The sequence below is a fragment of the Tyto alba genome, unplaced genomic scaffold (assembly GCF_018691265.1).
Source record: "Tyto alba isolate M040663 unplaced genomic scaffold, T.alba_DEE_v4.0 Super-Scaffold_48, whole genome shotgun sequence".
Classification (NCBI taxonomy): Eukaryota; Metazoa; Chordata; class Aves; order Strigiformes; family Tytonidae; genus Tyto; species Tyto alba.
Genome location: NW_024881324.1, coordinates 7,656,566 through 7,683,015, shown reverse-complemented (window position 1 = coordinate 7,683,015; position 26,450 = coordinate 7,656,566). Strand labels below are relative to the sequence as shown.

Here is a 26,450-nt window from a genome sequence, read left to right as displayed (position 1 = left end):
AGGCAGCACGTGCTCACCCTGCAAGGCGTACCCGCAGCGTATGCTCGGCGTAACCACACTACGCTCGGGGCTGGGCCATCTTGCACATCCCCAGAACGTCCCGCCGGGCACCCCACGCAGGACACCGCCGAGCACGCAGCAGCCTCGGGCCCAGCACCAGGCCTTGCGTGGCTTATCGCCTCTCTGCAAGCACGAGATAAAATGCCGCAGCGCTCACGCTGCGTGTGGGGAAAAAAAAATTCTAGAAGGAAGTGCTTTAACCTGGTAGCTGCAGTACTGGCCAGAAGGGAAAAATACGTGAAAGCAGTAGCTCCCAGCTTGCACTGGCCCACTGGCTACGGCCTTTCTCCTGTCAACCTGGCCTTTGAGTGCCAGCAGCTACAAGCAATATCGAGAGTTGCAAGGGCTGTAGCTCGGGGACTCCTGTGCTAAAATCATCAGACCTGCTGGCAGCTCTAGGATTATAACTCTCTAAAAAGCTCCATGGCTTTTAGTCACCTTCCAGTCTTGGTGAATTATAACACACTACATTGCAATTGTACCTTTCCAGCGTTTTAGCTGCCAAGGGGAGAAGGCCAGGACAAGAAAGGGTTTTGAGAGCCCCGAATTCTGTGATTTTTAAAAATTGCAATAGTACCCATACAGGAGCGATAGAAGACCCGCCAAGGAAGGTTTGTGTTCAGCTGAACACGCAGCAGCTCTGCAGGCTCTTTCTTTGAACGTCCTCACCCTACAAGCCCTGTGCCGGTTTGCTGGCTCATAGCTGCACTCTTGAAGGAGGGAGCAGCGCACACGCGAGCCACCGCAGGGGCATTTTCTCCCCATGCTCTCTCCTTTATTGTCATCCAGTTCGCTTCCCTCCTCCCTCTCCTGCTCGACCACAGCTCCCCCTCAAGCAGCTGCTGCCAGGCGTTCTTGCCCGCTCACCGCCAGCTCCTCTCTTGACTTCTAACGGCGACTCGCGGGGATGGAGAGGAGCGGCTGGCGCCGGCTTCCCGCCTCTCTCGCCCAGCTGCCCACCCTGGCGCCGCAAACGGCACTTGAGGAGCAGCTGCCACTGCTCGGGGGGCTGCCAGCCGGCGAGGCCGACCTGCGGAGTGCCGGGCAGTCAGCATCGACTGGCAACGGCCGAACAGGAACAGGAACGTTTCCTCTTCCCAGCTCTGATGACTCGAATTGGTATGGAAGAAATAAGATGTACTTAAAAATGCTTGTTTGTGCATGGGGCATAAGAAAAGCTATGCGCATCTCAAGACAGTGAAGGCAGCTAGGTAGGAGAGCTGACTTGGTAAGCAAAATGGACAAAAATGTCCCACAGACATTTTTCTGTACACTGAAGCCTGCTTTAAGAGTGCCCCAAAACCTGTCTCATTTTAAAAGGTGAGAAAAAAATAAAAGGAAGATGGGATGTAAGTTATTTTAATTAATTTTAATCAAGCTACAAACTTGAGTATATATAGCACCTCCAGAAAATAATCTAGTCCCCATTGTCTGTGTCTGTCTGAGAAGTCATCAACTTTTTGAAGACACTTAATTTCACAGTGGTTGCCTGAAAAGGAGGAAAGAGGAACAAATTGCTGAATGATTAGTTATTGAAAAATGCAAACTGTCAGGGAGAAAAAAGAAAAATCTTATTCACAGATTTCCTCACAGTCCCTAACGCAGTGGTGCAAAAGCACTGGGGAAAACTTATGGGCGTCTTTTGCACTGGGATGCAACTGTCCATGCCAACGACTCACTGCACACTGACACTGCAGGGGTCTCAGAAAGTTGTAAATTTAAAAGAAGTGCAATATCAAAGCACATCAGGAGGAACTTTTAAAATTAAATTCCCTGTCTAATTCCAAGTTTCATTGTTTTGATGGATTTTAATTGTATGTTTAGCATTTTCTTTGCATGGCATGTTACTTTTCTTTTTTGGCTACAAAAGTACAGCAGAAACTGTAGAACTGGTATGCACAGACCTTGTATTAAAGCCAGGGTAGCTGGTGATGAGAGAAAGACAAAACGGTCAAACGGGACTAAGGCTGCAGCTACAAGATCACTGAGCACAGTATGAGTCGTGGGAGAATTAAAAGTTGCCAAGGGGAGGAAAGAGACAGTATCTGTTTCTTGGGTTTTCTTCGTATCTTTTGAAGAGCTGAGCATTTTGCTTGACAGCAAAGTCCCTGTGGCTATTTATTTTCCCCATTATTTGTCCATGACTTCACCCCATAGATAAGAAGCAAGTGACTCTCTATCACTTGTCACAGCGTGAGGTAGAAGCATATAAATACATTCATGTGTTTTGGAAAAAATTCCTAAGGGTTAGCTGAAATATCACTTACCAAACAAGCTTTTAATTTCAGATTCAGGAACATAAAACGGTGGGCCTGAAAGAAAATGGGAGAAGCTAATCAGAGAGAGACGGGGAAGAGACAAACATTTTCACTGCGACAGGAGAGCCAGCCCCATCACTCACAGCACCAGGCCCACCAGCGGGCCCCAGTGTCTACCACTATCTGCAGGAACCAGGAACCACCATGTCCAAGAACTCGTGGCACCTTGCTGGGCCACCAGACAGCTTCAGGTGTTGCTGCTGCATCATCTCCAGGCTGCAGCCAGGGTAGCCACGTTGTCAGAAGTCACAAACATGCCGTGGATACAACCACTCTCAGCACACTGTGTGAATCCGGCCTACAAGCTCTTTATACTACAGTGGCATAATTAAAGCTAAAAGCTGAATAAGGTGAGAGGGAGAGCAATGAATTAAACTATTGTTGCTTATGATAACAAGACCTATTTTTTTCAAGGATAATTATGCCGAAGAGCCCAAAAGCAGCAAGAAACCTCTTTCTTTTGAGAGCTAATAAATTAACAAAAAAAACCCCAAAACTTTTAAAATACCTCAGGCTTTGGTATGTTGTAAAAGTTACAAAGTGAAAAAATATTTTATGATTTTACAGAATTTCACCTCTTCCAAGCATATTCAGACCCTGGTAATGGCTGGGAGAAAGGCACAAGATGGGCAAAATGTTGGGCTGCAAGTATTGGGTAAACAGAGCGAAGCCGCCGCTCCTGGGAGTGTTTCAAGCTCCCTAGGCCAGATGGGATGTTACTCTAAGCATTCACTCTTCCAGCTTCATTGTCAGAGCCATTCTTCTAGTTTCATTTCACTGTTAATATACCATGTCTGTCTTCCACTTACCCTTAGCATGCGAGAGGGAAAGCAAATTTAGTCTCAAGCTTGGTCAACATCTAAAATTTTTAACACACAGGTGTATTGGTGTGATCGGCTGGCAAAGCTATGCTGATAAAACATCTGGGGAAGATACTAATATACCTACCACATCTATATACGATTTGTATTAAAGCATGCAAAATCAAAACGTGAACAGTGCCCAGTTCTCACCTTTGTGTTTGTTTGGATCATATGAAACAGTAACAAGGAGATAAGAAGAATTTTTCTCCATTAGGGTGATCATTAAACTGACATAGCTAAAAGGAGAAAGTTATACTTTGTTATTTTGGAACCACACAAACATTCAAGCATAACATTCAAAATATTCAACAAAAGAGGTAACATGTATTTCTATGCAGAGACAACTAGAACTGAACTGCACAGAAACTAAGCAAAGCTTAGTTTGAATTTCATGAGCATGAAATTCATGCTGCACATGCAACACCTCAAATAAAGGTTACTGTTTACTTCTCATAAACAAGCATTTATCTTTTTTTGCATATTCATCTCAAAACTAACAGACAAAACATAGTATTCTTCTGCCATAGTTTAGAATACAGTACACAATACAGCACCGATCTTTTAAAATTATTGTCAATTCAAGATTATGTGTCTAATTAAAAAATCCTGGCGGTAGGGTCAAACTACATTTGGGTTGGCTATAGGCAAGAATGAAAAATTTGAATAAAGGGAAGTGAGGGGAAAAAGAACAAAAAGAGGAGAAGCAGATGGGTTGAAAAGGAAATAATAAAATTCAGATGAGACGTGCAGCTCTGCTCCTGCTGGGTTGGAACAAACCACATATTTTCCCACCAAGAGGCAGGGCGGCTTCCTGAAGGAAGCTCACAAATCTAGAGTAAAGAACTCTGCAACTGCAGCTGAGGCTTGTGGTAGAGGAGAACTTGTGTAGGTTAGTCCTTTAAACGAAAGGACTCATCGAAAAGTGGCAGGAGGAAAAACATGTTACTGCATACATTAGAGAAAAGACAATAACAAAGATTTACTAACCGTTGTCTGTCGCGTGGATTCACAGCTACTAGAGCTCCTCTGTCCCAAACCCCATCAAACTTGCCAACTATTGAGCTATAGAGAGATGAGGAAAAGGCTTAAAACTACTAAAAAGGCACCTTCATCTTCATTCAGATACTTCTGTGAAGTCATGAGGATTCTCCAGCTACCTGTGCAAATTCCCCAGTACCTTTTTGTTACAGTCCAGCATGATCCAAAACGATACGATCTGGAATGCAAGAAATCCCCCTGGTACATGACCCTGCTGCGACAGCAAAGAGGTGCTGGAATTGCTCAGCACCTCCCCATCATGAGGGGGTGCTGAGGAGACAAGGTGGGGGAGGAAGGAAAGTAGCTTAAACACATCTGGGCTACAAGTCTGGGGTTTTGGCAGTCATCATGCCGTGACCCTTGAGGCAGCAATAACATGCTTTCAGCACACCAATAGTTCTTGGCCACCTTCTAAAACCCAGGCATGATTTCAAACGTGGGTTAAGGTGCCTTGTTCTTTTACTATCACTGAACTCAGCACACTCTAATTTTGGACACCTCAATTCCCAGCTACGTGTCCAGGACAGTTAGCTTCAGCTTGCAATTTGTTTAATGTTAGAAAAGCTAAATTACACTGCTGCTTGCCCCAGCCTAACACTGCCACAGACATTATTTTTACTCCTACATATGCTGGCAGATGGCTTCAGTGACCACCCAAAACCTGCAAATGGCCAAGACCATTGGGAAGTGCGTTTATGGGTGCTAAGAGCAGTCAGGGCGACACTAGAGGTGAGGATATTTGAGGGGGGAAGGAAGAGCCTTGTTTCTGATATTCAGAGGCCTTGTATTAAAACCAGAGTAGCTGGTGATGAAGTGCAGAGAAAGACAAAATGGTCAGACAGGACTAAGGCTGCAGCTACAACATTACGAGTTTAAAGAATAAGGTAGTAGTAACATCAATTGCATTTTAAAGAAAGTCTGAAGTTCACTTAGTGAGAAAAATATAGTATGGAATTGTGCAATACCTTTCTGCCTACTTGGATGGGGTCAGAGTCCAATTGCATCATCTCTTTGGTTTTGGCTGGGGTAGAGTTCATTTTCTTCACAGTAGCTAGTGTGGGGCTGTGTTTTGGATTTGTGCTGGAAACAGTGTGGATAACACAAGGATGTTTTTGTTATTGCTGAGCAGGGCTCACACAGAGCCAAGGCCTGCTCCTCACCCCACCAGCGAGGGAGCTGGGGGGGATGCACAAGGAGCTGGGAGGGGGCACAGCAGTAAAACTGGGAGGGATGTTGTCAGGGGGGTGCTGCTCAGGGGCTGGCTGGGCTTTGGTCGGTTGGTGGTGGGAAATTGTTTTCATTTGCATCCCTTGTCTTTCTTGGGTTTTATTTTCCTCTCTCTTTAGTTGTTGTTTTGTTTTTTCCTTTTTTTTATCTTACTTTTTTTTTTTTCTTTCTCACTTTTACCCTTCTGATTGTCCATGCCATCCCACTGGGGGAGGAGGCAGGGAGTGGGCAAGCAGCTGTGTGGTGCTTCTTAATGAAAGGAGATTTTTAAAGAGACAGTTTATCATGCAATGGGCATGAAGGAGACACAGCAAAGTCTAGTGGGGCAGATGACAAACTTCATATTCTGAGGCTTGGAGGCTGTTCTCCTCTCTGCATAGCTGAGTCTCCTGAGTGACCTTAGGCAAGCCCCTGAAGTTTTCTGCACTTGGTTTTTCTTCCCAACTTTAATCTGGTCTAACTGGAATGGTGGCGGTGGCTCCATACAAGCATTTCATGTATTTTACTCCCCACTGATTTCATCAGAGCCTACAGACGTTGCTGAGGCCTTCCTCCAGTCCTGGTCTCCTGGTTGCCCAGATCTCAGGACCTGCTGAGTGTCTGGGTGCTCCCTGCCTGTCTGCACATCCAGTTTCCTTCTGAGGAGAACCAAGCCATGAGGAAAAGGACAGAAAAGGTACACAGCTGTTTTTCATCCTGATATGGAGTCAGGATGAAGCTAAGGTGTTAGAAGTGTCCCTCTTGGGTACACCTTTCATTGTATCACTACCCAGTCTTTTAGCCCTACATTATCTCCTACTATGTGTTTATATGGTACGGAGCATGAGAGATCACTGTCTGGGTACTACTACAACTAATAAAAAGTAACCCATAAAGCAGAAATTCATATATATGCAGAAATCCTCCTGGATTTAAGCAGTAAAGTTTTGAGTTTCTACCTCTGCGTATGTTTAGTAGTTTCTCAGTTAATGCAATTTTTTTTTTTTTTTTAACCTTGCAGCCGTAATTGTATTACAGGGTACTACAGTTGTGTAATGTAACTGTTTTATATATGTGCCAGAGTTCTCACAAAGAGCAGTAATTCCTGTTACTCTTTAACTAGCAAGAGTCTTTGAAATGCCTCATTCTGACAAAGGTCAGGAACAGATCTGAGTTCTCCTCTAATGTATGCTAGGTTAATGGAGACCAAAAGGATTTGTTAGCAGGCCAGCCTTAGCAAGAGAGAAATAAGTTTAATTTCCATAATTACTGGGTAATTAATCAAATAGAAACTAGAAGACTGGGTGCATTTTTCTAGTTACAGGTATCTACTGACTGCTGTAGGGAATGCAGTTCATACTTTCACCACCACTGCACCCAGTACAGAACCACGCATCCAGAACTTGTATCTGTGGATTTATTTTGTGGATGACAAACTATGTACTGGACCCAGTAATATGCACTGAAAATGTCATCGATTACCCATTTTTGGCTTATTTCATAGTATTATTCCATCATGTCATGACAGAAGTTACAGGTTTCACCCTGCTACTTATTACAGAACTTAGAACTGAATTTTTCAAAAATTGCTGACAAGAAGCTTAGAGCAATCCCTGGGCAACTTGTCAGCTCTCAGCAAGAAGGATTTATAGGGATCTACACAGCAAGTAGCTACACTGCAGAGGCAAGGCAGGGAAGAAACCGGGCAGTATCTACAAAGCCAAGTTCATGCACAGCCCATCTGTTTCCCAGGCACTCGCTTTGCAGGACTAGTTATATATACACTATTCAAACCAGTTAAGACTCAGCTGCACCAGCATAAGTCTTAGCAACGGTCTATTGTGTACAAGACTTTGGACTTGAGTAATTAATAGTCTTTCTTTTCTAGTTTATGCAGATTTAAAAAAAAAAAAAAAAAAAAAAGATCATATAGTAAACATCATGTTCTAGTGTCCTAAACTACCTATTATACCTGTATATGTAGTAGCTCTGAAGAGCCCACCTAAGCAAAGATTAAGACTTGATCTCCTTCTTCTTATTGAACAGCCGTGGAACAAATCCTTGTTCCTGACAGTTGTTTGTAAGAAAAGGAAACAAACACATAAAACTTCACCAAAACCTTATAATCTATGTAAAATCATGTCTGAGTAAGAACTGCGAGAGGAAGGAATGATAGTGCAGGACTCTGGGCATCTTCAGCTTCCTACAAGATACATTACAAAACCAGGAAACACCGCTTTCTTGCATGCTCTCCAATCTCCAGCTACCCCAGCACCAGCCTAGGTCTGAGGACATTTTAGGACAAACATAAATATGCCTATTGCCAACACCACTAGGAAATTTCCAAGAACAAATAAATATGCCAGATGCATTACTGTCCAAGGCAGAGGCTTCTATGCTAGAGGCTGGAGAGTTCTAAGTCCTCCTGTAGTCTCTGAACAACTTGGTAATTTTCAAAATTCCCCCACCAGCTGACACTTCAGCAGAAAGTCAGGTGCAAAGCCACCACAAAATCTGAGAGGTGATGCTTGAGGCCACAGAGCACAACAGGTTGAAACATTTTTCAGGGCTCAGTACTACAGACTGTAGTGAAGTCTTTTGCATTTTCTGTTGTGGCCTTTAACTAATAACGACATTTTAACACTAAAAATCCTTCAGAAGACATTACTAAGTCAATCCATGTTTGTCAAGACACTTGCAGAGACAGTGTTTGACAATATATGATGTAGTCACATACACTGGAGTGATGCAGCATACTTTAAGTCCATCAAGAAAAGTACATCAAGTAAAACATGGGACATGTATAATCAATGTGTACAGCTTACCTATGCATATGTTAATCAATAGTTTGGGGACAAAAATATATTTAGTACTTAGTTAAAGGAAAAGCTGACTAAGAAGACACCTTTAGGTATATTCTCTTTACTTTTATTAAGCTACTACGAGTAAGGGATTGTGCTAGGGTTTTGCTTTGTAGAATCCATCAATAATGTTAAAGATAATTTGTCTTTACTGTAAAAGCAAACATGCTTTCCTACAACTTTCCCAACATGGCTTAGAACAAGAAGCCCATTTAAAGATCTTTAGTTGGCATCTTTATCTAATGGTCAACAACCGAGTTAGTTTTTGTTGGAGACTGGCTATTCATATTTCTCACACAAGTTAATAAGTGTTTTATTGAGAGGACCTGTTCCAAATCTTTATGGCTGATTCAAATAAAATAGTATGATAGTATTAACACGTTTCATTACAGAGAATTGTATAACACACCGTGTATTCCTACCTGGACAAATCATAAATACTGCAGCAGTACAGAGAAATGTTCCCAGAGGTACTCTACAATAAAAAGCAAAGGAAACAATACTTATCAGCAAACTATCTTTAAATATGCACTTGTAAGTGTATATTTTTACTTTATACCTTAAAATATACACACAAACTATTTTTAATAATACACTTAGGTGTAACAGGGAAAAACTGTGAGAAACATTTTTAGTTTCAAGTTACTGAGGTAACTCTCCTGATCCCCTTCAGAGAAGTTCTGATCTCTCAAGGCATGCAACTGTGCAATTTTAAAATATATTTACTTTATATCCAGGCGCTTCAGCGTCATAAGAAAAGAAGGCCAAAGTAATAAGCTCAAAAGAAGAAATTCTCCGTCCAAAATTACAACTCAGAGCTTCCTTTCAGACCTCTTCAGGAGAGGTGAATGATCACCAGTGAGACAGAGACATGAAAGCAGAATTACTTGTTTGCTTAGTTATGCCTGCATTGCATGATTAACTACACCAGATCATTTGACAATGCGGAAAACATACCCACAACTTTTTTGCTCTGGAAATCTCTGGGACTGGCTCCTCGCAATAAGGCAGATTGTGTTCTGCAAAAAATTCCTTCAGTGCTTGCTCGCTGACTTCCACACCAACAACGCTGTGCCCCATGTCCAGCAGCCTGCACACAGCAAAGAGAGGTCCCAAGTTTACGTGAGGCCCACAGGTTGGGCCATTACCAAATGTGTATCTCCCATGCAGCATTTACTCATTAGGGAAACTCCGGTATGTCTAAACCTGACTTTCTGGAGCATTCACATTTTATTGAACACCTCCCCTCCATGATCTGAGCTTAAATTAACACCACTCAGCATACAGTTGACAAGGACTTAGCAGGCTTTATTTAAAAATCAGTGGATTATTCGTTTATTTCTACGAACTCGAGGAAAACAAAGGTGATGACACAGAGAAACTCTCCATGTATCTTTTGCCCTGAACCGCAGGGGCTGGGGCGCGCTGTCCGCCCGGCTGCCTCTGCGGCTTGGCAGGAGGAGGCAGGAGCGCGCTGTAACCTCTTCACTGCTGCAGCTCAGCACAGCAGCAACTGTGTCAGAGCCCGCAGTCAGCCTAGGGAGTAGTTACCCTGATAAAACCCGGTAACTGGTACTAACTTGGTTCTCTGGGGATGCAGTTCAGTCAGGGGGTTTTGGTTTGCGTTCCCTCCGCCCGAGAAAAAAATGTTGGCTTATACAGTCCCCCTTATAAATATAACCCGCATAAGAAAGTAAAAGCAAAGTAATAAATGTAAAAAAAGAGGAAGTTACTTTTAGCCCAAATCATTTAAGTTCCTGGTGTGACACGCGACGTGGTCCCTTGAAAATGTGCTCTGGCACAACTGACCTCATTGCAGGCAATTTAAGCTGGCATTGCCACCAAAACAAGCAGTGGTAAGGGCATAGCTTCAGTCACTCTGTCTGTCACAAATTCAGCGTTCCCCGAGCTGAACTCGGGACAATCAAGAGGACTTTCAGGTTAGTCCCTGCCCATCCCATTTATGCTACTACACAAAACGCCAGCAGATGAAACCAAACTTCCTCCTCCTTTCAGCCTCCGGCGAGGCTGCTTTCCTACCAGCAGAGATGCGGCACATCTCCATTGGCTGGTAGAAGGTTGGGAATTCCCCCTCTCCCTCCCTCCCCTCCCCACATCAAATAAGATTTCTGCTCATATAATCTGTGCGTTACCATTTCATCTCTACTGCTTTACCACAAAGTGGGAAAAATATCCTCAGTCCAGTCTTGCCATTTAAAAGAACATCCAGATACTTCTGGAGGAGCCTGCAGAAGAACAGACATGTTTTACTTAACACTGCGAGTCTTTGTGCTTAAAAGCCAAATGCTACACACTATGCCAGGTGGGACACAAAACTCCATGACTGAACATCGATTCTTAGTTCAACCTGCTTCATACCATTAGTAATAAAAACATAAGATAAAAACATTCACCTTCCATTTACTTAGAAAGTAAATTTAATTTCCGTTAGAAACAAACACATTTCTGTTTGTTCTGTTTTCTGTTTGTCTTTTCAAGTAAACAAACCAACCACCCCACCTCTAAGAGGGCCACAACAGACAGCTTAAACAGAATGATTATTAAACTTCTGCATTGATCAAATCACTTCTATAGGTCTTAAATGTAAGTTTCATTGGTTCAAAGAGTCTATATTCAGGTTTGCTCTCTTAGGTCCCTGCCTTCCAGTACACAATAACTGCTCCAAAGCGCTCTGCATATTGTTTTAGGCCCCAGTTTTATAACTTACGAACAGCAGTGCAGGTCTTCTACATCAGAAAATTTCAGAATTTTAGCTAAGCTATGCAAGCTTTATAGTTTGAAACCCCATTCGAAAGATCTAAATTCATTTCAATCATTTCTCTCATCTGCCCTTTTTTGACAAATGTAGGTCACAAAAATATGTATATTTTAGTTTCAAGCCGTGCATGTGTAAAATAATTTTCTTTTTGTAAATCCTCTATTTTCTGTTAAGAGTTTTTTTGAACGAGTTGAGTCATCTCACAGCATTTCTTTAAACAGATTAACCAGAAGAGTGAAGTCACGTACGGATGCCCTTGTTCCTTGTGAAACCCAATGTTACCCATTTCCCATTTTTGCAGCCATTCCTCCTCAGTCACCACTCTGTCCTTCTGTGACCCAATATCTGAGCCTCCCAGGACCCCGGATGCATCCGCTGAGCGGTCCATTGTCCCCGGGGAGTGCTGGTAGCTGTGGTGGGGAAAAAAAAAAAAAAAAAAAAAAAAAAAAAAAAAAAAAAAAAAAAAAAAAAGAGAGAAAAATTGAAAAATTACCCCCACTAAATGTATAATTCGGAAGTGGCTCTTGCTTCCCAGAATCAAATTAAAATGTATTACAGCTTGAGAGATGATTATAATTTAGCGACTATTTAAATGTAGCTGTGTCGAACGTGATCGAGCACACTCTTGCTACCGACGGCTTCGGCCAGACTTTCCCCCCCCCGGCGGGAAGCCTGCCCAAACGCGCCCCGTTGAGGACCTCCCGTTTTCACACACATTTGGAAGCCACCCAGACGCTGCCCGGCCCCCGCTGCCCCGGGGGGGCGCAACCACGGCCCCAAGCCCGGGGCCGGTAAGGAAGGAGGTCGATGCCGGCACTCCTCTCTCCCGGTGAACCCCGTGGGTAGATCGCGGGGCGAGAAGCGGCGAGAGGGGACCCGGAAGGACCCGGGGCGGGGGAGCTCGACACCTTCCCCCCCCCCCCCCCCCTTCCTCCTCGCCACCTCCCCGCCCGGCTGGCCGCGGGTACCTGCGCGGCGGGTCCCACGGGGGGCTGTGTTCCCGCGGGGGGCTGTGCGGGGACGGGGCGGCGCCTGCCCGCCCTCCCCCTCGCTACGCACCGCGGAGAGCGGAAGCGGCGGCAGGAGGAGGCGGGCTGAGGGTGCACGGCACCGGGGGGGGGGGGAGGAGGAGGAGGAGGAGGAGGAGGAGGAGGAGGAGGATGGCGGCGGCGGCGGCGGTGAGTGACCCCCCCCCCCCCCCCCCCCCCTTCCCTCGGCTTCAGCGCCCGCCGGGGGCCGCCTGCCCCCTCCCCGGCCGGCGGGGCAGGTGCGAGCGCTGCCCCGCTCCTCACCTCCCCGCTTCTCCTTTCCTTCTCTCCCTCCCTCCTTTCCCTTCCTTCCCCCTTCTCCTCCCTTTTCTCCCCCGCTTGCAGCTCTAGCAGGAGGCGCCGCGGACACGCGTGAATGTGATCTCCGGCCCCTGAGGTGAGTGCCAGGCGGTTCCGCCGCGCCGGCCGGCCGGCCGGCAGCCCCAGGGACCTCCCCCTCGGGTGACCTCCCCCTCGGGTGACATCCCCTCCCCCGGGGACCCCCCTCCCCCGGGGACCCCGCTAGCCGGCTGGGCGCCGGCCATTTACTCGGGGGGAGTTTTAAAGGTGTGCGCACTTCGCGGTTCCCACCTCCCCTTGTTGCTCAGGCTGCTCTCGTTTCCTCTCTGGCCGTGTCAGGGTGTGGGGTTCCTTTCCTCCTTCCACCCCTCCCCGTGACACCCCCCCCCCCCCCCCCCCCCCCAAAGACAAACTTGCTGTTATCTGTACATACAGGTAACCCCCCCCCAAGCTTTCCCATCTAGGCCACGCATTGCTGACGGATGAAGTGCTATGGAGTGTGACAGCGTATTACGCATCTCTTTTAAAGGGCTCATTTCCTCAGCCAATAAGATAATGTTTATAGGATGCAGAGTCATGTAAAGCTTAGTAAAGTAAGCGATGTTTGCTTCTTCTTTAAAAACCTGTGGGTTTTTGGTGAGTGTTGTTTGTTTTGGGAGGGGAAGTGGGGACAAAGTGGCATGCAACTGGAAGCGATGGCCTTGCTTACAGTAATAGGCATAAGCTATCTCTTCTTATTTTTCTCTTTCTCCCCACCTCTCTCTTCCCCCTCCCGTGGTGCTCACTGCAAAAACACCTTTGTAATTCTGTACGACTGGCCCCTGCCTTTCAAAACGGGAGGCCTCTCTGAATCTTAAATATTTTTACCAACCTTCTTAGTGAATGGTAACTGCCACCTTTTCTTCTTTCTAACCCTGAATACGCAATGAAGCAGCTGCATGTCCTTTTACCTTTTTGGATAAAGGGCCTCGCAGCGGCCTGTCATCACCTGGTAGTCACCAAAATGAGTCGCCTGGTGCCTTGCCCAGTGCTGAGGTAGCTCGTAGCATCTGACTGTAAAGGCAATGGCACGTAGGAATGATTATCTAGCGACAGAAGCTGAGCAGCTACAGAGATACTGTTGTGCCACTGATCTAAAAGGAAAGCTCCTGGGGGAAAAAGCCACTGTTTCCTGGGGCGTTACACAGTAGCTCAGGGAAATCTCATGTAAACGAAACTGGTTGGTTTTCATTTCTCTACTCTTCAATCTCATCCACCCCCATAGAGTGTGCCCTGGTTTCAGTGGTAAATTATGGTGGAGTCATGCTTTTTTTTTTTTTTTTTTTTTTTTTAGATAATAAGGATTTACTTAATTCTTTTTTTCCTCTAATTATTTATAATGGGCGGAGGGGTTGCATTAAAAAAAATAATCTTTTGTATTGGGTTGTCTGAACTAATTTTTCACTTATGTGGACATCATGTGATTTCCCTTCCCAAATCAATTTATTCTATCTTCAGAGGAGAATAAAACACCAGTTCACTTGATTTACATCAGCTTCATTTGAAACTGTGTAAAAATGCCCATTCTCTCCTCCTGTTACCTTTACTTTTAGCCGAATTCCTGAATGAGGCTACTGCTACCATGTCCATCACTGTCAGCTTGAACAAGGAAGGTGCAGCTTGGAACAGAGAAAATTGAGAAGTCTCAAATATATTAAAAAAAAAAAAAAATTATGAACTGATCCCTATTACAAGATAACATTCATATTGCAGTGCTGTAATATAAGGGTTTTATTTCCACTTCCTTTCTGTATGTGGTGGAACACATTTAGATTTAATTCCTCCTCTAGGCTCTCTTTAGTTGTTTTACTCCCTGTGAAAAGAATGTCTTTGATAATACCATTTAAAATATGCTTTCATGTTTCTGTGGCATACTTTCTCAGACTCCATGCTTTCCATCTTACATGATAAACTCGTCTCTTCCGTGTTCGCACCGATATACTCAGACAGCTACAGAGCTCTCTTGTGGCATAAACCTTTTATTTTCTCCTACAGTGTGCTTAACAACAAAGTTTGTAATATTCCAGTCACCTAAAATTGCAATGCAACTGCAGTTTAGACTTTAAATTCTGATGTACTTTCATAGGAGGGTATGCACGTCTTGGAACTGATTGTTCACCTGGTATTAAACATCTCTTCAGTACACTCTTTGGAAAGGTGCTTTACAGTGCAAATCTCTTGCTAACAATAAATCAGCAGTTAGCAGGACGAGTGTTACTCAGTGGTATTTCAATGCTTGCATTATGAGCTGATACCTATTCACTTAGCCAACCCAAATTCCAATCCAGGTCTTCACGTAATGCAAATCAGATTACTGAAACCCAGGGTATGCTGATCTGGAACAGCCTGTCATGATGTACTCAAGGATCTAATCTTAACTCCAAATTTAGTTTAAAATGGTAGTATTGTTCTTTTCCCATAATGCCTCATTTTAATTTCCCTCCTGAATTAATAGTCAAGCTAAACAGATTTTTACATCAGTAACTCTGACAAAAGTAGTTTTATGAGTAGCTGTTCTGCCCAGGTGATTAGACAGCTCTGCAGAGTCAAACAATTTAATTTTTATTTTTAACTACTGCCTACCTATTTTGCAGATCTAATAATACAATGTCAACTGGAAGGGTACGAACGAAAAAAAAGGCATGTTCTTCAGACCAGTCTCCAGACAACCTTCCTCTGAGGAGTTCTGGAAGACAGGTATTTATAATAATTTAAAAATACACGGGTTTGTACTCTGGTATTTTTTATTTTCTACTGATATTTATCAAGAAAGCAGGCTTTACTGTGGGTAAGTTAAGACTTAGAGTACTCAGAGAGAGGGAGAATTAGTTAAAACGCAAAGTATCATCTGTGAACAATATTCAGAAAAGATAAATGCTCAATATAACCTGTAAAAACTTGCTGTGTTAAAAATACAATCACAGATTTCTGTACAGCCAGCCAAAGCTGTCTGCCCATCCAGACGGAGGCCTAAACCAGCACAGTACACAGTACCTTTGAGGCACAGAAGAGACATTTGGTATACAGCTTTGTATCTAGAGTCCAAAAAAGCCCCAAGCCTACCCTAATATTTCATTTGAGGCACAGATAAGATGGCCACTAATTAATAAGTATGTAAAGAAGAGATTTTCTGAAGGAGAAATAGAATGAACGCATGAGGCTTGACTCATTAGCATGTGATGGAGCTTAAAATATGATTTGAACTGGAAGCTCTGCTTATAAATTCTTCAATGGCATCAGTTAGACTAAGGCAAGACATTTTTAGCTTTAAATGATATTTCCAGCCTTACTTTTTTTTTTTTTTTTTTTTTTTTGGTAGAAAAACTGTCCTACTTTGTCAGCTGTTTCATGCTTCAGCTATTTTCACAATGGATACGAAACTTGTCATTAGTACTGTTTTAACCATTTGATGCTACCCATAAGCTGCAAAACTGCCTAAGTGCCATTTTGTAGAAGATGCATTTGTATGATTTCTGGTCAGATTTCAGCTATTCTTTATTAGGTGAAGAAGAAAGCGGCTGAAGCAGCAGATGATGATGATGAAGCATCAGAGAAGAAATACAGAAAATGTGAAAAAGCTGGATGCACTGCAACATGTCCCGTTTGCTTTGCCAGTGCATCTGAAAGGTTTGTTTCTTTTTATTTACATTTTCCATGGACTCTTCTAAACTTGCAGCTGAAGTTTAGGATCCTAACTATATCATCCCTTTGTTTCTAAATGTAGAGGGAGAATCGAAAGGTACTAATATGAGTCCTAAGATGCCAGGAGAGTGTCACAAATTACTCCTGTTGGGGATGACTTTCTCCTGTGCAAGTTGCTAATTCAGATATAGAATATCTTTAGAATACGCTTATTTATGTTATTAATGGTGTCTTCTGGAACACACCTTGCTTCTGTGAAACTGAGAGCATATTAGTGTAATCTGAGGAAGCTAAACTTGCTTTCAAGATGGAAAATGAAACTGTTTACTGCAGAAAGTATGTATCATCCTTTCATTGGAATGCTTTGCAGTCAGAGGTGAGATTCTGACCCTGAAATTTTAGGCATTGGAAGACAGTCTTATCTGAATTCTTTGTTCCTGAGTTGTTCCCGGCTCTCTGTGTACTTGCAGAAGTCCTCTTGCATTCTGACCCTGGGGGTACCGAATGCATGATACTGGCAAGGTGTATCTATCTAATAATAAGCAGCATGTTAGACCTCGTTATGCAGTAGGCAGACTGTAATTATATAGCATTCCACCCTTGCTGGATAATTGAGACAAACTTTCCTTGTTTTACTTCTTTTCCAATGATATAATAGTTGTCTATGTGGATTGTTCTTTGGTGGCAGGAAGTCAGTGTATTCTAGATGTTGTCATAGGAAAGCCGAGTGTCTTGGCAGTTGTGTAAGAGACTTGTAAGGGGAAATGAGCACCTGAGACATCAGCATTAGTGATCCTGTTTTTTATTTAGGAAACAATAGATACTGCTTAGTCATCTTTTTGAATTGTTATTTTAATATTTTGATTTCCACCCCTCCAAGTATGTACTTTCAATATTATTTATTTCAGATGAGATCATTTCATGGCTAGCTATTTCAGATAGTAGCTTAGGTTGCTGCTTTTTACCTCATCCTTTTTACCTCGTCCTTTTTACCTCGCATGTTTATCTTGAACCATTTCATTGAGTTTAATGAGAGTTTTCCAAGTGGAGAGTGACTGCTTTGTCTGATGAATATAATCTTTGCTAATGGATATTTCTTCCTAAGAGTAATAAAGAATAAATGCCCAGAATGTGTAACTGCTCCCTCAGCATTTTCTCTCATTGGGTTAAAATCGCAGCCAACTTGGTCACGTGAAAAAAATAGGCAACATCTGTTTTGTGTTCAGATTTGCCTTTATAGTTTTGTCAGTTGTTTGGGGGACAGGATGTCGTAATGATTTGTGAATCAATTGATTACAAGAAAAATATTAATTTAAATGATCCCTCTCACCCCCGCACTCATATCAGAACAAAATGGAACAAAGTAAAGGAACTGTAAGCTCCTGTGGAGAGGGACTTTGTCTTCTTACACATTTGCAAAACATTTAGTGTGTCACAGCACATATTGTAAGAACAAAAGTATTTCATGTTCAGGAAACGTCTGCTTAAAGGGTACTAAAGACAGGCTCAGTTGACCATTGTTAGCGGGAGGGTGCTGGAAGCCAGACCAACTATAAAACTGCACATTGTGTACGTTTCGCCTCCTTCGCATCTGGTGCTGCTTAGTTTGGAAACTGGAAGTGTTTGAGACAATTGAAATGATCTTACTGTTATTTATATGACTGTAGTGCCTTGTGCAAGTCAGCCTTCATGAATGTAACAGAAGGCCCGGGCTTGTCCTGAATTTTTTCATGTTCTAGAATGTGCTACTGTCAATAGAAAGATTTTTTTCTAAATGTATCGTAAAACTATTTCTATGTCTCCTGCATTACAGATGTGCTAAAAATGGGTATACGTCTAGATGGTATCATCTTTCCTGTGGGGAACACTTCTGCAATGAATGTTTTGACCACTATTACCGAAGGTAGATTTGCAGACATTATAATTTGGCAGACATTATAACTGTTGAAACATTATGCATGTAAACGAAGACTTGTCCCCTGTGTTTGCTTTGTTCAAAGTGAGGCTTAGATATTGGTGCTAAAATGGCAGGTGTTGTATGGACTAATCAACAACTGAAACATAGCAGTGTGAACAAAGCTGGTTACTTTAGGCAGGTTGGTTTGTGTGTACAGCTATTGTGAAGCTTTTATCTTTTTTAAAACAACATAGGGGAATTTTAAATGATGAAAAGAGTTATAAGTAAATCTATTTTCCTTTATAAAGCAAATTCACTTTACAGTGTGAGTTCAGGAGACCTTGCCTCTCTGTAACATCAAATCAGTGAGCAGATTTAACTCTTGTGGTTCAGTGACTGTGAAGACTCTGGTCAGGCTTGCAGACAGCTTTCAGCTCCAAAGCTCCTTCCCATTTGAGTGGGAGTTGAGTTAGCTCTATTAAGATTTTTGGGTGCTTGCGTGCTCAGCAGTACCTGTGACTCAGTACAGGCCTTAAATACCAAGAATTGTGCTTAGGATCAAGAAGATGTAGTGGTCAAGATGCAATTTACTGCTATTGGAAGAACCTTGACTTTCTCCTTTTTTAATAGGAAAAATACAGAACTCTCTACAGCCTTATTTCTCTGTCATTACATAAAATGTTTAATTATAGAATAACTGCTGTTGCTTGAAATGAACTAGATACTCAATTTTTTGACTGCTTGCTGGTTTTTTTTCTTCTTTCTTCTTAGCCATAAAGATGGTTATGAGAAATACACTGCCTGGAAAAGGATTTGGACAAGTAATGGTAAAAGTGAGCCCAGTCCAAAAGCCTTCATGGCTGACCAACAGCTTCCTTATTGGGTAAGATGGAGGGTGATTTATTTAACAGGGTATATTTCAATATGATGTTCTGATATGTTTTCAATATTGTATGTTCAAGCAGGTCAGTTGAGTTTTTGTGGGGGTTTTCTAGTATTAGAGGACTGTGGAAAAGATGAAGATAATAATTCTCATCAGCTCCTTCATGGTTGGAGACCTCCTCCACACCCCACAAAGAACAACCTTCTGTTGCTTTTCAGTGAAGTAGCAGCTAAGATGTGTGATGTTTGGATAGAATAAGACTTGTTGGGGACAAGGAAGTGTGCCTGCTATAGGAAAGTATGAGTGTGAAAGACTTCCAAAACAGATTTTGTATTTCTCTGGTAAAGAGAGCAGAAGAAGAGAGACTGGAATAGAAGGAAGTTTGATTGTGGCGGTGGGTTTTCTTGTTGTTGTTTTTGAAGTGGTGAACAATGTGTTTTTTCACTTAGGCTTGCAAAACCCACTGAAGACGACAGTAACTGAGTGTTGAATTAATTTTGGAGTTAGGTTCTGTGGAGAAATTCAGTCTTACAGGAGGTGGGCAGAAGGTGTCTGTATACCAGATTTCTGTCTTAGGACCTGAGGATTACATGAGAATGAATGTTAACAATTATACTTGACAACTTCCTCACATCTCCCTGCTTTCTAATTGGTTAGTTATGCTTCATTAATCTTATCTGTAATCAGAGAGCAACAAGTAAAAACATGTTTGTTTTTTGACTCTAGGTGCAGTGCACAAATCCAGACTGTGGTAAATGGCGTCAGCTGACAAAGGAAATCCAGCTGACACCACAAATAGCAAAAACCTACAGATGTGGTATGAAACTGAACAATTCCACCAAGGTAACACAGAAGAGTTTTGCTCATACTGAAACTAACAGCTTGGTATTTCCTCTTTGCAGACATTAATTTCTTCTTGTTTGCTGCTTAATGTTTCTAATGTCAAAATGCGTGATGGCTTGGAGAGCTCCATGGTGACAGGCCTACATGCTGTTTGGACTTCCCGTTTCCCGAGTGGAAATGTCAAGAAAGAAGTATCTGGAATATCTTTGTCTGCAGTCAATTGTAAAATCATTCTGAAGCTATGGAAAGATTATCAGCACGTACAAAACAGACACACACCAAAATGTTTGTTTCAGTTTTGTTTGGCCATATTTCATTATTGTGGAAAGCATATGAAAAGCTCAATGACCTTTTTATTAATTTGTAGCAAGTGTCATGGGGCTTTACATGAAAACTTTCAGCTTTGGCATTGAAGATGCCTCCTGAAATTTGAAAGAGTCCTTACAGTGCCATACAGTCTGTATAGGCAAAAACATAACATGAAAATACTGACCATATGAAAATCAGAAGGGTTTAATTTAATTTTGAAACTTTGTGATAAAGATACTCTTAAAATAAACAAGAAACTTTTTTAATAGACTATACTGGAAGATTCCCTCTGGAAAATGTAAGATGTTTCCAGAATTTTTTTATAAAATTCTGTATTTTTTAAAATTTGTTTGTTTCACTGTTCCACTCCATTTTATGGAATAGAATGTATATTTGAATATCTGATTGGTAGAGAATAACTTGGCAAATGAGAAACATTTTCTGGGGTGTTTTTGCTTTATGGTGTGTTATGTTTTTTAACTATGCATTTCTCTGCTATTTATTTTTGCTAACGTAATCATCTCTGCCACAGAAGGCTAACACACATTTTTGGTTTGTTTTTTAAGTTTAAAGTACTATGCCATAGACAAATTACTTCTGTTTGTATTTAATTTTAGTTGTACAGCTTAAGAATAGCTCTGATACCATTCACTTTTTTTTCAGACTGAGGGCTCAGACCAGTGTTCCATGCCTGAGGACTTGGTGAGTAGTGGCTGTTCCTCCTCATTTGTCCTAGAATATGAAAGCAATCTTAAAGCACGGCATTTTTCTTTCGTTTTCTTGGTCCTTTGGCCAATTGTGGTGGTATTTATGCATTTTGCTCAGGAAACTGTCGGACACTATTTGCAACAGAGCCTAGGGCCTTCTATTTTCTCATCTTTTTCTTCTCCCTTACCATACCAATCAGCTTTCAGGTGGTTCGTGGTGTCTTTGAGTTGTGGCCTGTGACTCAGGGTTTACTCCTAATTCTCATTTTTGATTAGGTTTTGATTAGGCAAAACAGTATTCAGTTGTGAGCTTTCAAATAAAATTCCCCATCTTAAAATTTCCCTGTCTTTCAGGTGGTTTTCATCTTTAGTCAAGCTAGTCTCCTCTTTTTGAAGACTGCAAGAGAACATCAAAACATGTTTTCTCTCTCCTCTCCTTCATAATACAAAACTAGACTTGATGTATGTTGGTGTTTCAATGGGTTTATGATCATGTAACCCTGTATTTCAGATTTAGAATGATCTGATGTTCAATAAGCCAACGTTGACAAGTGTACCTGAGGCACCTCTATCCCAGGAAACATATTCAGGCTTATTGTTGACTCTTGTAGAAGCTTTGTGGTTTTGTTTCCTTAATGCATGTTTGATTTGTAAATTAAGGCTGAATCATTAGTGTTTGTTAAGGTTTTAGAAGGTCTTTGATGGGGACAGCACAATCTAAACTACTCAGAGTAGACTTTTCCAAGTTCAGACTTCTGGATGCATAAAAGACTGTAAATGCTTTATAAAGGGTCTGATACAGCATAGATGTGTTGTCATGGCATGCCTCATCTCTTTGCTTTCCACGTGGGTGTGGAGTCTGAAGTTTCAGCCCGATTTCTGAGGAAGAGATTAATGCTACAGGCTTTCTGTGTCAGGCTGAGGAAGGGGAAAGAGGGAGAGAAAATGTCTTTATGACTTGCAATTCTGAGATTGGTACTTCTAGTGCTTTTTGGTCTCAGTTTTGGAGGGAGGGGGGGAATTGGTTCATTTACCAACGTTTTCAAAGTACTGACGTGTTCTCTTCTCCCCTCTTTCCTTCACTTCTCCGCTTGGCCAGAGAGTGGCTGAAGTTTCAGACCATTGGTGGTACTCCATGCTCATACTCCCTCCTTTGCTGAAAGACAGTGTGGCAGCTCCCTTTCTAGCTGCATATTATCCAGACTGCGTGGGCATGAGTCCATCCTGTACCAGCACTAATCGGTTACCTGGTGAATCCAACCTTGTGAAGTTAGAGCACTTAAAGAGCGTGCCTAATTTGACTGGTAAGGGCCATCTGCAGGGCTCTGTTGCTTAAATAGGTGTGATAAATTCTGTCTTATAACTGAGTTTATAAGGCACATAATGCTCCTGATTCAGAAATACTGGTTCTGTTCTCAGCACTAACGCACACTCTCTGTGTGACTGCCTCTGTACTTTGATGCGATTTCCTCGCTTGTAAGATAAAGGTAATACATTTTGTATGGCATTTCTTTAGGGAGTAAGCACAGACTGCATAGGCTTTTTGTTTACCACCTGTCATTTGTTTATAGAAATGGGGAATTAACATGGGGGTACTTAAAGATTGTTTGCTCTTAAGGATATGAAGATTTATCAAAACAAAAGATGATTCTGCTAGTTTTGATACTGTGGATCTTTGGAGAACAGGATTTGATTTCTTAAGGCACTTAGATTCTGTTTAGGTTAATTTTTTTGCTGATGACAGCTCTGAGACCGACAGCCTGGGAGTGCAGATCTGCAGAATAGGTCAGGTATGGAGAAAGGTAATTCAGGATTCCCGTACTCATCTCTGAGAGGGTGCTTTGAGGAAAGTTCAGCTTCTGTGTTGTCTTAGCAGGCTTTGTTCTCCTTACGTGCTGAAAATAAGTCTGTTCATCTATTCAACAGATATTTATCTGCCTAATGAATGGAAAACTTCATTACACAGAGCTACCAATACTGCACACGGGAGATGATTACTTTTAGTTACTACCCACTCTGAGCAGTATTGGGAGTTGAAGATGGAAGGGGTTCAGAGTACTGCATGAGCCTGTACAGTGATGCTAGACCTTAGACTTGAGTTTAGATCCTGTTCCTTGTTGGACTCATCACGGAATCCGAGGGCACATACTGTTTCTCCAACAAAACTTAAGCTCCGATAGGTCCAAGACATACCCGTCACGTGGCAGGACAAGAATTAACACTGCACAGCCTAGAGGGTAGGAGAGGGGAGACCAATATAAAGGAAATAATTCTGAAGGTGGCTAGAAGCTGGAAAGCTTTGCTGCTTGTTTATCTGTGCGAAGTCAATGGATCGTCTTAGAGGGAAAAGGATGTGATGAAGATACAACGGCATATGACTAGTTCTTGGTGTGTCTTTATTCAGTTGCAGGCATGAACAAGTATTTCCAGCCTTTTTACCAGCCCAATGAATGTGGGAAAGCACTTTGTGTGAGGCCAGATGTCATGGAACTGGATGAGCTCTATGAGTTCCCAGAATATTCACGAGACCCTACTATGTACTTGGCTTTGAGAAACCTGATTTTGGCTCTGTGGTACACAAACTGCAAGGTAAGAGATGCTAATAATTAATTTGTTTGTTTACAAATAATAGCTACTGTTTTGGGATGTGGACTCCATCCTCAGACATCTCCTTATGTACCAGAAAAAATGCTCCCATGCTTTTGAAAATCCATTCTAAGATTGGCTGATGGTTGTGTTTTTGTTTGATTTTGTTATTTGGTTGGTTGGTTCTTTTGTTTGTTTGTTTTTTGAGTTTTAATGCCTAGGAGCTTCTTTTGCAGTAAAAGACAAAAGTTTCAAAAGTGTTAAAACTCTACTGAGTCTGTCCAGCTATTAACTTTTAAAGGGATGCTTGAACATTTCTAAACAGTGTTTGTGGGTGCTTTATGGTATGACTGTTGGACAGAGAAGTCATTGTCTTTTTACTTACACTAACTCTATGATCATACACAGCCTTCAGTAGAATTGCTGGAATTTCACATCCTGAAGCTTTCAGATACTGATATCTGTATTTACGTGAAGGTTTTGGCTATTAATCTGTTTTTTATTTGGAATGCCATTTTGGAATGGATTTACTGGAACATCTTTGTGAGCACTGCCACTAGGAAGATTAATTTTGCAATCAGGGATGCATTTCAATACCATTCCTATACTAACAGAGCACACCAGGGAGTTTGTGAGAGTATCTTGTAGACTCATTTGCTTTTACTCCATGTTGATCTACCTAAATGAATTGTTACCTTACTGTGTAAAGCTGGCTAGAAAGGAACTTCCACAAACCTTGCTTTTAAAACGCTCTCAGAAGCCTGATTTGTGATTTTTACCATCTGGTTTACAGTTTAAATATAATGTAAATGCATGAAAAAATTGAATATTAGAAAAATCAATACCTTCTATTTTTGTTTCTCCTTTGCAGGAGGCTCTTACCCCTCAAAAATGTATCCATCACATCATTGTTCGGGGGCTTGTGCGTATTCGCTGTGTACAGGAAATGGAGAGGATACTTTATTTTATGACAAGGAAAGGGCTAATTAATACAGGAATTTTATCAGTCAGTCCTGACCAGTATCTTCTTCCCAAAGAATACCACAATGTAAGTTGCTGTAATAATCCCTACACTGTCAGTGCTATGAAACTACGTAGCACGTGTCATATTTCTTTCTATCATTCCAAGCGTTTATGTAAAAACTACATCTAAAAGCAAACACACAGTGTATGTTTTTCACATAATCCTGCTGGGGATAAACCCACCTGGCAGCCAAACACCACGCAGCCACTTGCTCATCCTCCCCCGTGATGGGGAATGGGGGAGGGAATTGGAAGGGTAAAGGTAAGGAGACTTGTAGGTTTAAATACAAACAATTTAATAACTAAAATAAAATTACTATTATTGTTATCATTATCATTTTAATAATAGAAAATACAGATGAGTAGTGTGCAATCCAATTACTTACTACCTGCTGACTACTGCCCAGCCCGTTCCCAGCTTGCGATCCCAGAGAAGAGAGAATCCTGAAACCACAATCCCAGAAGCGAGAAACAGCTTCCTGGTCAACTCTCATCTACACACTGAGCCTGATGTTACAGGATATGGAATATTCCATTGGCCATTTTTGGCCCATTGCTCTGGCTCTGCTCCCTCCCAGCTTCTTGTGTACCTGCACACTAGCAGGACATGGGAAACTGAGAAGTCCTTGTTTTCACAGCAACAACTGAAAACATCAGAGTATTATCAACATGCTGCTTTTATCAAATCCCATACTGAATTCAAAACACAGCACTATTCTAGCTACTAAGAAGGAGAAAAATTAGCTCTGTCTCAGCTGAAACCAGGACAGTTCTTACCTGCCTTCAATGGTTATGGGAACTAGAGACACGGAACTATTCACAGCAAGGTTTTTGTGCCCACTAAAATCTGTGGAATTCAGTCCTATGGATCTGTGCTTCCTATGGGCTTTTCACATGGATAGGAACTGTATGAAAAATACACCGTACACTTAAGTTGTTCTCATAGCTTAACCTTGTAATACACCTCTGCTTCCCCAGGTGAGGAAACTTCCATTCCCTGTTGGTTCGCAAAATTAAAGGGTACATATTTATGACTAGCAATTTGCTTGACAGCACACAGAAATTTACCAAATTAGTGTATTCTGTAATGGAATATCTCCTAGAAATTGTAAGTTGATTTATGTTTGGGAAGTGTATTTATATACGTTTTAAACTTATAAACTGGTTTTTACTGGTCAACCCACTCTGTGATTGAAATAATTACAAGGTAAGTATGTTTCTTATCTGGTAACTTGAGTCAGATTTTGTTACTTGACTGATAACTTCAGCTGTTTACATTAAAAGAAATTAAAACAGCTGCTTTTAAAGTCCTTAAAAACTGTAACTATTTTCAAAGCTACAATTGATCTTTTCTCTATATTAAATGCACTGGAGGACAAGAGAGCCTAAATTTCTGAAACCTTACAGGTATTTTTAACTTTAGCAAGAAGAAAAGTAAGTGTGCAATCATAATTTCTATTTTAGTTCTAACTATTTTTATTTATTTAAATATTTTATTATTTTTTAGAAATCTGTCATTATTGTTGGGGCTGGTGCAGCAGGATTAGCAGCTGCTCGACAGCTGCACAACTTTGGAATTAAGGTAAGAAATTTTACAGGACATTACTTAAAAAATCAGACTTCCTCTGCTTTGAAAGTGTTCTTCATCAAAACTAAAGAAATTACATTCTTGTTGCAAACGTTTACATATAGGGCATCCTAATTAATTTGAAAAATCCGAGAGTTTCCTGAGTAAATCTGCTGTTTAAAACCAGCATTTATTTCTGTCTAAAATTCAACAAAGCATGCAGTGAATATTTTACATAGATTTGGGTTGGGAGGATGGGGGAGACACAGATATTCATGACCAAATAATGGGACTTTTCATGATGATGGCTGTTGAAATGAGGTGAAATTTTCTTTTGTTTGTGCGCTTTACTGTACTTGTTGCTTATTAAAAACAAGTAAATCACATGTATTTCCCTTTTCCCTCATATTTATCACTGACAGTGTGATCTCATAATATTTACATCTTGACATAATTTTACACATCAGAATATTCTTATGAAAATCTATGGGTCTCTTTACG

At 41.7% G+C, this 26,450-nt stretch overlaps 2 protein-coding genes across 5 annotated transcripts in view; one reads left to right on the top strand and one right to left on the bottom strand.

The window, feature by feature from the left end:
* Positions 1 to 1,403: 1,403 nt before the first annotated feature.
* TPMT (thiopurine S-methyltransferase) overlaps positions 1,404 to 26,450 on the bottom strand; it is a 43,168-nt gene continuing 18,121 nt past the window's right edge. Inside the window, exons 3-12 of one of the 2 annotated variants that reach the window (XM_042806814.1) lie at positions 14,034 to 14,112; positions 13,404 to 13,506; positions 11,374 to 11,535; positions 10,500 to 10,592; positions 9,304 to 9,436; positions 8,769 to 8,821; positions 4,229 to 4,303; positions 3,392 to 3,477; positions 2,328 to 2,372; positions 1,404 to 1,549 (exon numbers count right to left, since the gene is read on the bottom strand). In XM_042806814.1, coding sequence (XP_042662748.1) covers positions 1,434 to 1,549; positions 2,328 to 2,372; positions 3,392 to 3,477; positions 4,229 to 4,303; positions 8,769 to 8,821; positions 9,304 to 9,436; positions 10,500 to 10,592; positions 11,374 to 11,535; positions 13,404 to 13,506; positions 14,034 to 14,112 — 945 coding nt within the window. In that variant the 3' untranslated portion in view covers positions 1,404 to 1,433. Of the gene's footprint in view, positions 1,550 to 2,327; positions 2,373 to 3,391; positions 3,478 to 4,228; positions 4,304 to 8,768; positions 8,822 to 9,303; positions 9,437 to 10,499; positions 10,593 to 11,373; positions 11,536 to 12,093; positions 12,226 to 13,403; positions 13,507 to 14,033; positions 14,113 to 26,450 lie in introns of those variants that run through there. The other variant, XM_032998938.2, reaches the window with a different exon arrangement.
* KDM1B (lysine demethylase 1B) overlaps positions 11,868 to 26,450 on the top strand; it is a 29,434-nt gene continuing 14,851 nt past the window's right edge. The window contains exons 1-12 of one of the 3 annotated variants that reach the window (XM_032998935.2): positions 11,868 to 11,963; positions 12,499 to 12,550; positions 15,087 to 15,189; positions 15,995 to 16,119; positions 17,948 to 18,037; positions 18,803 to 18,914; positions 19,641 to 19,757; positions 20,730 to 20,768; positions 21,873 to 22,077; positions 23,178 to 23,362; positions 24,231 to 24,407; positions 25,890 to 25,964. In XM_032998935.2, coding sequence (XP_032854826.2) covers positions 11,933 to 11,963; positions 12,499 to 12,550; positions 15,087 to 15,189; positions 15,995 to 16,119; positions 17,948 to 18,037; positions 18,803 to 18,914; positions 19,641 to 19,757; positions 20,730 to 20,768; positions 21,873 to 22,077; positions 23,178 to 23,362; positions 24,231 to 24,407; positions 25,890 to 25,964 — 1,311 coding nt within the window. In that variant the 5' untranslated portion in view covers positions 11,868 to 11,932. Of the gene's footprint in view, positions 11,964 to 12,278; positions 12,304 to 12,498; positions 12,551 to 15,086; positions 15,190 to 15,994; positions 16,120 to 17,947; positions 18,038 to 18,802; positions 18,915 to 19,640; positions 19,758 to 20,729; positions 20,769 to 21,872; positions 22,078 to 23,177; positions 23,363 to 24,230; positions 24,408 to 25,889; positions 25,965 to 26,450 lie in introns of those variants that run through there. The other 2 variants (XM_032998933.2, XM_032998934.2) reach the window with 2 other exon arrangements.